The 13274-nt window shown below is 39.1% G+C and overlaps 1 protein-coding gene across 2 annotated transcripts in view; it reads right to left on the reverse strand.

Moving 5' to 3' along the window:
• The window catches only part of Ctnna1 (catenin alpha 1), a 125304-nt gene that overhangs the window by 78723 nt on the left and 33307 nt on the right, over positions 1-13274 (reverse strand). For both annotated transcript variants that reach the window (XM_021646475.2, XM_060377454.1), the window contains 2 exons: positions 4110-4276; positions 3532-3651 (listed from right to left, as the gene is read on the reverse strand). In XM_021646475.2, coding sequence (XP_021502150.1) covers positions 3532-3651; positions 4110-4276 — 287 coding nt within the window. The remainder of the gene's footprint in view (positions 1-3531; positions 3652-4109; positions 4277-13274) is intronic.

Raw genomic sequence — 13274 nt, forward strand, 5'->3', positions numbered from 1 at the left:
GCCCTGTAGCATGCCACATTAGGCTAAATACTAAGAAACAGGACCCTGGAGACTTAAGAGTGTGAGTCATTTCAATATTCTGGTTATGACAAGGGGCTGTGGCATTAATCTTAAACGTGTGGCACACATATTCTGTGGGCATTTTCTAAATATTTTGCCTTTACCACAGTGTCAAGGCCTCTTAAACCTAGGGCCACACCTGCCTTTAAGCATTTATACTGTGCTTTGTTTTATAAAATGCTTTACAATCAGCCTTAGTGTTCCTGGGTACTTAAAGGTACATCAGCACAGTTTCCTACAATGGCTGCACAGATATTCGTGATCACCCGAAGCTAAGAGGTACCAGAATGAGGAACCAACATCTGACTTTCCTAAGCCACTAATTACACTAATACAATACACTTCCACTTTTGCAAAGACTACATTAGGCTAAATATTCAGAAATATCCTGCGGCTTTAGAGATCTGGGGATCATTTCAAGAATCAAGCACAATAGGCACTGAGGCTAGTCATGAGGCTCAAATAACTGGAACGTATTTTCCATGTGCACATTTTCTGAACAAACTCTCATCTGCCAAGCATTAGGATAAATTTAAATCTATGATGAGAATAACAACCAAGTCTCATTTATCCTAGCTGTTGAAGGGTTCTACTTTCTCTCTTTAGAGACATTTTTATGTTGTACAAATAAACAAGACTTTTGTTAAAAAATAGGAAAAAGGACATTACTATGGGTTATCAGTTTTATATTATGAATAAATCAAAAAGAGTATTCCTTTCAAGCTTTATAGTGCTGATTAATAATCCAAATTTTGATGAAAAGCAAGCTATAAAGCAACATAACAAATTGCTTATAAAATAATTCTGTGTATTAGATTAAGTGTCATGATTTCTTGACTTCACCAATCTGGTTACAGCTCAAGCAGACTATGGACAAACTAGAAAACACACAGAAGAAAAACTACTTCCCATAAATCTGACTTATGCACCTCAGGCATTGTGAAAAGCTACCCTGTAAGTAATCTAACTCTAGCAAAAGAACTGGAAATCAAAGTGAAAGTTTCTTCTCATTTCTCTCCTAACAATTCAGAACTGCAGCCACAGATACATTTGATCACGTGTTTTAGATAAAAATGACTATACATGGTACATGATAAAACTCAACCAATACTGATCTTAACAAATAAAACCCCAACTGTACCAATGCCAAAAGAGCTGTTGAGGTTTTCAGAAAATAATCATCCAAGTCAGAGTACACAGACTAGCTAAGGAATAAGTTTCTCAAAAGCTTTCTGCATAGAAATGAACTTTTTGTTTGTTTGGTTGGTTGGTTGGTTTGGTTTTTTTGTTTGGGTGTGGTTTGGTTTTTGGTTTTTTTGAGACAGAATTTTTCTGTGTAGCCTTGGGTGTTCTAGAACTCACTCTGTGGACCAGGCTGGCCTAGAACTCAGAGATCCACCTGCCTCTGCCTCCCAAGTGCTGGGATTAAAAGGCTGCACCACCACTGTCCAGCCAATAGATGACATGTGAACATCAAAATACTCTGTATGTTGAGGAACCATAGCTGACAGTGTGGCAAAGGGATACTCTACAAAACTGCAAAGGGCCACCCTTAACTTTGTCATCACCTTTACTCTTGCTATGGTATTAATGTACCCAACCCCATATTTACATCTTTGAAACAATGCCCCAAATCACATTAATACTGAAGGGGCCTTTGAGAAGTAAATAGAAATTAAATACTTTATGAAAAGTGTAACCCCCCATGATGACATTAATGACTTTGTAAGGCAAGAAAGAGACCTGAGAAGTCTTGGGAAAATGGCCTCTGTCTGCTTAAAATGCAGTGAGTAGGGCCTTCTCAGATGCTACATGGATGGATAATGCACTCAGTTCTTGAACACCCCAAACCTCCAGAACCATGAGCTAAACAAAAATCTAATGGGAAAAGAATTAAGCAAACTACATTTAGCGATGTGGCTGATTATATAACACTTGCCAAGATACAAGGTTCAATCTCAGCATGGGAGATGATAGGGTGTATTAAGCATGACCTGTGACAACCAAAGAAAATGGTAGCATGTATCACTCAAAATCTCAACAAGAAAAGAGGCAATATACTGAGTAATTAAAATGATTACTGTTACAAAGTAAGATGTGAATATTGGGCCACTGGAACACTTAGCCTGACGGGACAAGAGGTGGCAATCAACAAAGTTTAGAAGCAAGGTTTACAGAGTATGCCTTTTAGCCACTTAACATGACCAGCCGGAAAGGGGCCTGTAAATAGCACACAGCTTCATTCTCCTTTCTCGTCAGATTTTCTGGTCATGTTTCCACTGGTCAAACCTCAACAGGAACCTAAGGAAAAAGGAGCTCGTGGGCACATCCAGAGAGGTTATGTTCCTGAGGCGGGAACAGGGCAAACTAAGGGTAAAAAGTAGACACAGAGAAACTAAGATTTTTGTGGTACCTTATTCCAAAAATATTTAACATTTACTGGTATTTCTCTTTAATACACCGAGTATCCTATGTAAGAGTAGTTCTCACCTTCTTTAATATAATTCCTCATGTTGTGGTGACCCCCAACCATAAAACTATTTCCTTGCCACTTCATAACTCTTAATTTTGCTACTACTATGTATCATAATGTAAATATTTTTGGAGACAGAGGTTTGCCGAAAGAGTTATGATCCACAGGCTGAGATGTGCTGATGTTTAAGGAACGCCTAATGGATTCAGGATACAGTATTAAAATTCAGGAATAATTACTTTCCAGTAAGTTTCTCTAATTAGACACAAATTCTGGACTGTTACTATGCTTTACCTCAAGAATGTCATCTAGCCAAGCATCCTGGTACACTACATGCCTTTAACCCCAGCACTCAAATGTTGGGAAGAACACATAAGGCAGGAAGATCACAAGTTCTAGTTTTTGTTTTGTTTTTGCTTTCCAAAACAGGGTTTCTCTGTGTAGGCTTGACTGTCCTGGACTCATCTTGTATACCAGGTTGGCCTCGAACTCACAGAGATCACCCTGCCTCTGCCTCCCAAAGTGCTGAGATTTCAGGTATGGACCACCTCACCCAGCTGGAAGATCACAAGTTTAAGGCCAGCTTTTAACTACTTAAAACAGAAACATTAATATGGAAATATGATAGCTTTGTTATTGATACAATATTGGAAATCAACCTCTCCTCTCCCTCTCTCCTTTTCTCCCTTTCTCTCTGCCCCGCCCCCCGCTAGCTTCAAACTCAAGAGATCCATGTGCCTCTGCTTCCTGAGTAATTGGGAAGCCACCACCGAGAGGCTGAAAAGATCTCTCTTAATTTAATCCCTTATTTTGAGCCATGAACAGGGAGAAAGTATGAATACCATTAAGGCAATTCAGGTCACCCCACTACATAATAAAATACACTCAAGCCTGGTATACAGTGAGTTTCAAGTCAGCTGAGGCTTCATAGTAAGACCCTGTCTCAACAAAGAAGTAAGTAAATAACATTATAAAATACTGGCAAATTATGCTCATACCTGTTGTCTCTTCGCTGCCATTATGTTCAGTTTATCTACTTCTGGTTTCAGAGCTTTGTACTGTATCCCTAGGTCTTGCTCGTTGCCAGCATTCCTCAGTTTCAATATACCATCTTCCACCTAAAAAACACAACCCCCCAAAAGCAAAAACTCTAAAACAGGCAAATCTAGATAAGACTACAAGATTCCATCTTCTTTGATAGTCATTCAAAAGCAATCCAAACAAGTATGTGTAGCTGATATGGTCCTTATATTATATTAGTGCTTTGAAGGAGAAAGGGGACACCTCATCATTTTATACATTGGTTTTCTAATTTGGGAACACGATTAGTACAAAGAAACATATAATGAGTACTATAAAAAGACAGTCAAAATACCTTTGCTATATAATTTCTTCAGTAAAACTGAGACAATAGGCTAGAACAGAGCCTGTATCATATATACTTGAAACAGAGAAGATATTAAACAATCCATCACTGATTCGAAATCAAACTAAATCTTAATACTAAACTAAGTATAGCCAGCATTGGCTTCACTATGACACAATGAATAAATTGTTTATGTAGACCCAAACTTACAACTTTCAGCTGAACAAGTAATTTGTAGACATCTGCCATGTCAGCCAAAATCAGCAGCCGGGTAACAGCGGAGAGCAAAGCTCGAGCTGCCCGCACCATGTTACCTCGCTTCACAGAAGAGCATGGATCATCTGCAAATTCCCCAGCAGCACTCTTCATCAAATCTCCTATTTTACAGAATAAAAACACAAGACCAGAAGAAATCAGCCCAAATTATTTATTTATTGAAAATTAATGTACTTTACTTAAAGGGTAAAATGGCTCACACACCTTTATTTCACATATACATGTATTTAAGAGTACTCATTTCTGTTTTTCTCCCTTTGGTTTGTACTATCACTTTAGCATCCTCACATAACACTGATCAAAACCTAATACCCACTTTATAACAATATAACAAAAAGGCTTAAAAATACTTCTTCCTTTAAACTCCATGACTGAAAGAAGTCAGATAAACGTTTACATCAGCTGTACGATCGTCTAGCTTTCAGCCATAACAACTCCTTAATCTAACAGGTGCTTATTAGTAATCAAAGAAAATGTGCAAGTCACAATGAACACCTAAGTGTGGAGGCCCGTAACTGCAACCCCAACATTCCAGAGGCTAAAGGCTGAAAAGCTACAGAGTCAGACCCAGTCCCCCATCAGATCCGGTCTCACCACCCAAAAGTCCAATACACATAACTGAACAATTCATGAAAACAATTTGTGTATTCACAAAAAAATAAGCTCTAAGAATAGTAAGTTCAAATGTCTGCTTAAAGACTATCCCTGTGACAATAAGATAAAATTATTTTAATTTCTTCTGCACGTGTGTGTGTGTGTGTGTGTGTGTGTGTGTGTGTGTCTCCAAGGTTAACAACACTCCAGTCTTCTTCAACCACCTTCTACTTTATTCACTAAGCCAAGGTTTCGTCACTGAATCCTGATCTGATCTGGCTTAGTCAAGAAATCTTCCCAGTGCTGCAATTACAGGTGTATGCCAATCTCATGCAAAATTTATGTGGGTTCTGAGGATTCAAACTCCAAGCCCCATACTTGCAGTATAAGCACTTTAACCACTGACCCTTTGTCCCAACTGAGTAAGATTTTAATAAGATTTTTTTTTCCTGTAAAATTAAGAGTAAAATGGGGCTGGAGAGATGGTTCAGCAGTTAGGAGCACTGTCTGTTCTTCCAGAGGTCCTGAGTTCAATTCCAGCAACCACATGGGGTCTACTACTACTCAGGGGTCTGATACCATCTTCTGGCAGGCAGGTGTACATGCAGCTGGAGCACTCATCTACATAAAATAATTAAGTGCAGGGCTGGAGAGATGGCTCAGGTTAAAAGCAGTGGTTGCTTTTCCAGAGGTCTTGCGTTCAATTCCCAGCAACTCGCATGATGGCTGGCAACCACCTATAATGAGATCTGGTGCCCTCTCCTGACATGCAGGCAGAACAGTATATACATAATAAGTAAATAAAAATATAAAAAATTAAAATTAAAAAATTAAGAGCAATTAAAAAACTCAATTAGCAATTGATTCTGATCAGCAAGATGATTCAGCAGATAAAAGTACTTGCCCCATGTCTGACCACCTTAATTTGACCTCTGAAACCCACATAACAAAAGGAGAGAATCAGCTCTCACAGGCTGAACTCTACCTCTCCATGCACACATACCTCTTTACATACACCTCCTGGACAATATATAAAATAAATAAAAATATTTTTAAATAAATTTAAGGAAGAAAAAAGAAAAAGAAAAAGAGTTCTAGGCCAGCCAGCAAAAGAGGGAGGGAGAGAGGGAGGGTGTGAGGGAGGGAGTGAAAAAGGAAGGAAGTATTTTTCAATTTTTTTTGGACAATTCCTTTTTATTTTTTATGTGTATTAGTGTGTTGCCTGCATGTATGTCTATGTGTGGGTACCAGATCCCCTGGAACTGGAGTCCGACAGTTGTGAGCTGCACGTGAATGCTAGGAATTGAACCAGGGTCCTATGGAGGAGCAGCCATTTTTCCAGCCCCAAATTAATTAATTCTTAGGTAAGACAAAATAGTTCATGCCTATCAACCTAGCATTTGGAAAAGCAACAGAACTACAAAGTCGGCTTTGAATACCTAAGTTCCGCCCAAGCCCGGCTCAGTGGGACCCTGGGTCTGAAAAAGAAAATGAAAGTAATAAGCCCATCAAGTGGTGGTGCGCCTTTACTCCCAGCAGCCGGAAAGCAGGAGTGTGGTGTCTCTGAGTTCAAGGCCAGGGAATCTCTGGTAGGTGTTTTTCACAATACTTTATCTTTTGAAAGTCAGCCCAATCCCATCAAGTTAACATCAAGTAATTTAAATCTGAACCCAGAGCCTAGAAAACCTCTCAATCTACCCTCCCTCCTACCCTGGTGGCACAGAAGAAGCTTTGCATTTTCCACTTTTTATAGTTGACAGAATATTTCTTTAAATTAAAATAGAGTGCCACACATATTCATGTTCTCATTTTCCTTTCTAATTCAAGTGTGCCCTGCTGCTATTCAGAAACACTCCAAAGAGAGACACTTGCTTCCTGATTACACATTCAAATAAATTCACAACATGCATTTCAACCTGGAATCACTTTCTTTAAGAAATTAACTAGTAAAAACCAAGTAACTGCAACATCACAAATGAAATCATGCCAAAGCCAAATGTTAACACCTAAATTAAGGTGGGTATGGTAGTGCACACCTGTAATGCCAGCACTTGGGATGCTTAGGTAGGAGGATTGACGCAAGTCTGAGGCAAGCCTGGGCTACAGAATGAGAGTCTGTCTCCAAAACAGAAAATCAAACCAGTTTAGTGGTGCATTCCTAGACTCTTAGCACTAGGGAGACAGAGGCAAGAGGTTCAGGAGTTTGAGACCATCCTCTGCTACACAGCCTACTGGAGGCCAGTCTTGGTGGCATGAAACCCCATCTCAAAATTAAAATGAGGGGTCGTGCAGCTGGCTCAGCAGTTAACAGCGGTATTTGGTTCTTCTCTCCCAGACTCAAGGAGCAAGGTGAGAAAAATGACTGTAACAAGCTGCCCTCTAATTTTGAAGTGTTACACAGCATAGCACACAAATGTACATACATGTATACATAAACAAATAAACATGTTAAAAGGAAGAAGATTTTAAACAAAAACAAAATACTGGGATAACTTCCTTTGCTGCATTGTGCAAATACGTTAAGCCAGTACTATTACCTGCCGTAACTTAAAAGCATTATCTCAGTGGGTGTTATTTTCTGAGTTTAACAAGATAGATCTTTAGAAGAGGAACAATTTGGAAATGGTAAGAAACATTAGAATTTAGTGATTTCACTTCTTTCCCCACTTACAAGCTGGCTGCATTAGCACTTGAATCTCTGCAGAGCAGCATATGCTCATACATGGGCACTGGTCCAGAAGCAGGCAGCATCTTTGACACATCCCAAGTCAAAGAAAGTACAGCCTCAACCCTGGAGACTTACAGTTTGAGACAGACAACTTAAGACGTAAAGCTCCCAGGTGACAACCAGTAAATGACTTCCCTGAATTTATATTTTGCTTCCCCTTCTCAAGTAAAATGAAGAGCAAGACAAGAATTAAGTGATGAGACTGGAGGCTTGAGGGTAAATAATGTATGAAGGAAATGGATGTACTGCTAACAGATCCAGACATAAACTCAAATGAGGAGACATACAAACAAAGAAGAAAAAAACTGGACAATTTCACTCATGCAGCAAGAGGGAGGGATGAAAAGCAAGACAGAGCTCAAAGACTATCAGAAAAATCAGTTGACTTATGAACCTAAAGAAGAAAGTTACGACCCCAATCTAAAATCCTAACTTAACTGAATGTTTTCATGCTCTTCCAGGAGCATCACTAACATGTCTTGAAACTCATACTCAGCATCCTAAAGCAGAAACATTTGTGAACTCTTTCCTATGAAAGAATCCCTGTATAAAATAAAAGCAAGTCCACAATCTCCACCTGACTAGAAAGGCCCACACACCCATACAAATCTCCTCATAGCTATTTTGTCTCTCTATCATAAATTCAGCAAACTCAGACTTCATTCTGCCTCTTGTTTACCTCTCAAAACCCTGTTCAAAGCAGTCATGGACAGTTACTCTGTCCTGTGCCTCTTAACAGCTATCATCCAGGCTCTTACACAGATGTGAGCAACATTATTCTGAAGCTGACAACATCTACACTCAACAGAGCCAATTTCCACTTCCTTCAATGTGACTTTAGTCAGATGCCAGAAGTAAAAGAAACATATATAAATATATACTTGCATATATATCAAAAAACTTGACAGCTTGCACTCAATATCCCTTTTGTTAGAAATGAAATACATCAATTAAAATTACCTTGCCCAGATTAACAATTTAAAAAATCTAAAATGCTCACCCCTACCACGCATGAAGACCGAAGTTCAGATGTCCAGAACCTACAAGCCTTAGCAGAGGTAAGAAATCCTCAGAGCAGACCGGCTTGTTGCACCTGCTGGATTGGCAAGCTCTGGATTCAGGAAGAAACCTGCCTCAGCTGGAAAGCACTCAAGGAGGACATCCAATGTCAACCTTGAGTTTCCACCCACAGTGCACACGCATGTGCATACACAGACCCATACAAACACTCGTGCCATCACAAACACACACACTCCCAAAATAAAGCCCACACACAATGGCACACATACACTCCCTACAAACAAATCATTTAAACCAAAAAGGAAGAGGCCTGCCTTACTACACAATGGCTAGGATAATGCTTTGATAACTACCAAATAAAAATAAAAACTTTCAAGCCGGGCATGGTGCCAAATACCTTTAATAAAGCAGTTGGGAGGCAGAGGTAGGCGGATCTCTGTGAGTATGAGACCAGCCTGGTCTGCAAATTGAGCCCAGGACAGCCAAGGTTATACAGAGAAACCCTGACTCAGGAGAAAAGAGAACTAAAACAAAAAGAAACAAAAAATTCATTATTCATCCTCTGTGGAATACTAAGAATACCAGTATTACATGACTATAAAATTGTGTATTTGTGAGTATACTTAAAAATAGCTGAAGATGGGCTGGAGAGATGGCTCAGAAGTTAAGAGCACTGGCTTCTCTTCCAAATGTTGAGTTCTTCCAAATGAATGAGTTCAATTCCCAGCACCCACATGGTGGCTCACAGCCATCTATAATGAGATCTGGTGCCCTCTTCTGGCCTGCAGGAACTTATGAAGGCAGAACACTATATATATAATAAATAAATAAATAAATCTTTTAAAGTAGTTGAAGATAACTAAGCCATCAGAGAAGTTCACAAAGCACCTATGTTTACAAAGTCATGAGATTCCATAGAAAAAGTTTCTTACTCTGAAATTAATCAGTCATGCTTTATATAGAAGGTGCTCAACAGACTAAAACAGTGGTATATGCCTGTTATGTCACAATTCAGGAAATGGTGGAAAACAATCAAGAATTCAAAGCCAGGGCCAGCTACATGGTGAGTTCAAAGCCAGCCTGAGCTAATAAGATTCTGTCTCAGGGAAGGAAGGGAGGGAGGGAAAGAAGGAAAGGTGAGGAAGGGAATGAGAGAGGAACTTACGTAAAAATTGATACTTAGAACAATTTTGTGGCTGGAGAATGGCTCAGTAGTTGAAAGTATTGGCTGTTCTTCCAGAGGACCCAGATTCAATTCCTAGCACCCACATGGCAGCTCACAACTGTCTCTAACTCCAGTTCCAAAGAGTCCAACACCCTCACACAGACATACTTGCAGGCAAAACACCAATCCACATAAAATAAAATAAATTTAATTTGAAAAAAAAAAAAAAAAGAATAGAACAATTTTGGTTGCTTTTAATAAGCTGAAATCTTTATGTCTACAAATGTGTAGCATTATTACCAAGGTTTGTGTAAAATGGAATACTAACCCAAATGCCAGAACTTAAAAAGTGCCCTCCCCAATCTTAAGACATTACTACTTAAATGCAAACAGGCATGAAGGGACACATTGCAAGCCAATATTAAAGCATTCTCTTTATATGTGCTAGACCACACTACTTACTAAACAAACTCTCTTTATCTAGCCATTTAAAGGTACTTGAGGTCCACACTACTGTTTCTCTGATACTGTAGAAAAGGCCGATTAGTCTATCAAGATGTTCTCAAGCTCAGCAGAACGAGAGTACAGACTAAGAAGTAACTGACTGTGGCTGATGTAACAGTCACAAAGCCATTATCAACCAAGCACGGTGGGGCACATCTTTAAGCCCAAGGAAAGAAGGGAGAAGGGAGATGATCAGGAATTCAACTCCCTGACTCAAAACTAAAAATGCTTGCAGAACCCTGATCATCAGAGTTCAATCTTCTGACTCTACCTGGAAGGAGAGAAGTGGCTTCCTCAAATTTCTCTGCTCTCTGTTCTCCACAAGCACATGCAAATGTGCTCTTTTCTCTTCTCTCTCTCTCTTTCTCTCTTCCCCCTCTCTTACACACACAAAACTTTTTTAAAAACTGGTAGAATTGCAATAAAACAACAAAGGCTTCAACAAATCAACAAAAGGAAACTAATGTTTATAGATAACCAGCACTGCTTTAAGTACTCACATGCACTACATTTCAGATAGAACAATAAAAACTTCAGCATCTATCACCACTAACTAGCGAAATTTCCCCCCTGTTGCTAATCAAACCCAAACTCCTATGCATGCTTAAAAAAAAAAAAAAAAAAAAAAAAAACCTTAACCACTGAGCTACACCACAGCTTGGCTAGAACAATTTTTTATTTATTCTATCACTTTATTATGTGTATGTATGTCACATGTGAACATTCCCATGGAGACCAGAACAGGGTGTTGGATCCCTTGGAGCTGGAATTACATACAAGCATGAGCTGCTTGGTGTGGGTACTATAAAACAAATTCAGTTTCTCTGGAAGTAGAGCAAATGTTCTTAACCCCTAAGTCATCTCTCTGGCTCCAGAGCAATGTTTTTAAAGGAAACATTTTAAATTTACAAAAGGAAAAAAATTCTATTGGGACATCCTAGTACTTATCAAGAATAATAGTTTTTTCCTACACAACATCACTTTATAAAGTAAATATGATCCTCTAGATAGAGAAAGAACTCTTCCCCCAGTGTCTTGGGTGGGGGTTAAAAATGTATCCAGATTTGTTTCACTGTCCTCTGCCAACAGAAAACCTATTCCAGACTGAGCATGAGTCAAGCTGGGCTCATTATAGACACTGAGAAAGAAAAGATTCTCTGCTGATGACCTAACTAAGATGACTGTCTAGTTGTGGGCATCTTGTCCAGTAGTACATGTACACAGAGTACATGAAAAATACAAGCAAACAAAATTACCAAAGCTAAAACAAGAGAATCCTATGATCAAGTCCCTGGATATTTGGCTGATACCTATACTCAGGAACCCTAACTGCAAAGGTTCGAATTCCCTCCTAGCTCAAGTCTGAACTGCATTTCTACAGTGCATAGTTGCAGAGGATATCTGAACATCACAAAACTGAAGGCAGAAAATTATTACCCGGGCTGAACAAATGACGACTCAGAGTTCAATTCCCAGCAATTACATGGTGGCTCACAACCATCTATAATATGATCTGATGCCCTCTTCTGGCCTACAGGTATGCACACAGATACGGTGCTCAGAAACATAAAATAAATAAATAAATCTTTTTAAAAAAATGCAAAGTGATTTACAAAACAATCTTTTAGATTCTTAGAAATTATGATTCTCAGGAAACTTCCTAAATGTTTACCAAGCTATAGTTCACCAAGATGTATGTTGAGTATATATATTTTGTTGTTCGTATCTTCTTTTTTTAAAAAAATTTCTGACCCAGACTGAAGACAGCTCAGTAGTTTGGAGCCCTGGCTGCTCTCCCACGGCAGCCCCCCCCCCATCAGTGAGCCTGACCCCTCTTCTAGGCTTCACAGGCACCAAGCATGTGTGATACACAGACACACGGAGGCACAGGCCTATACACATAAAACACAAACAAAAAATTATTTTAAAACGAGATCCACTGGGCCAGAGAAATGGCTCAGAGGTACAGAAACTTGCCACCAAGCCTGAGGGCCTAAGTTCCATCCCTAAGAGAGAGAACCAACTTCCTCCAAATTGCCCTTTGATCTCCACATATACACCACTGCACGAGCACACACACATACTTAATCAAAACATTAAAATAAAATAACACATATTCCTCTTGGAGCTGGAGAGATGGCTCAACAGTTAAAAACACTTGCAGTTCTTCCAGAAGACCCAAATTCATAACACAGTGCCCTTGTTAGGCAACTCACAAAAGTAAACAACTGCTGGGGATCCAACAACTCTGACCTCTGCAGGTACCCACACACCTGTGATACAAATACAGACCACACACACACACACACACACACAACTTTTAAAGCCTTAATAAAAATATTACTAATCTTAAAACAGTAACATGGGAGAAAAAATGCAATAAAAGGTTTCGGCGGTGAAGAGGGACATAGAACCATAGTAGAGGGCTTGCCTAGCATGTCTGAGGCTCCAAGGCTCAGTGTGCAGCACTACAAAATTAACAAATAAATAACTTTTCATTAAGTGACTATAGTTACGGTTAAACTTTTAAAATATATTAGTAAAATGTTAAAAAGCTAGAATTAAAGTAATATATTTATATGTAGCCAAGATTTTTAAAAAAATCAAAACTAAAGGAACTTACAATACTACTTATAACTGCTAACCTAGCTGGTAAGGCACCTGTTGCCAAGCCTGACAACCAAAGTCTGATCCAGGACCAGATCAGACTCTGGTACAGAGTTTTGAAAGAATTTTAAGGGCTGGAGAAATGAGTCGGTGCTTAGAAACACAGGCTGCTCTTCTAGAGGACCCAGGTTAGATTCCTAACCACATACCAGCTCGAAACCATCTGTAACTCCAGTTCCAGGGGGTCCAATGCCCTCTTCTAGTCTCTACAAGCATCTAGCATGCAAACGGAGCATAGATATAAATGCAGACAAAACATCAATACACATAAAATAAAATTAAAAAAAGTTGAAAGAATTTTAAATGCAATGTTCACATATAAATCTAAGCATTTAGACAACTCATATGCTAAACACTAACAAAAGAAATCAAAACAGAGTATCCTACTTATGGATTGGAACACTCAATTTAGTAAAAGTGT

This window comes from Meriones unguiculatus, chromosome 2 (genome assembly GCF_030254825.1).
Source record: "Meriones unguiculatus strain TT.TT164.6M chromosome 2, Bangor_MerUng_6.1, whole genome shotgun sequence".
In the NCBI taxonomy this organism is placed as follows: domain Eukaryota; kingdom Metazoa; phylum Chordata; class Mammalia; order Rodentia; family Muridae; genus Meriones; species Meriones unguiculatus.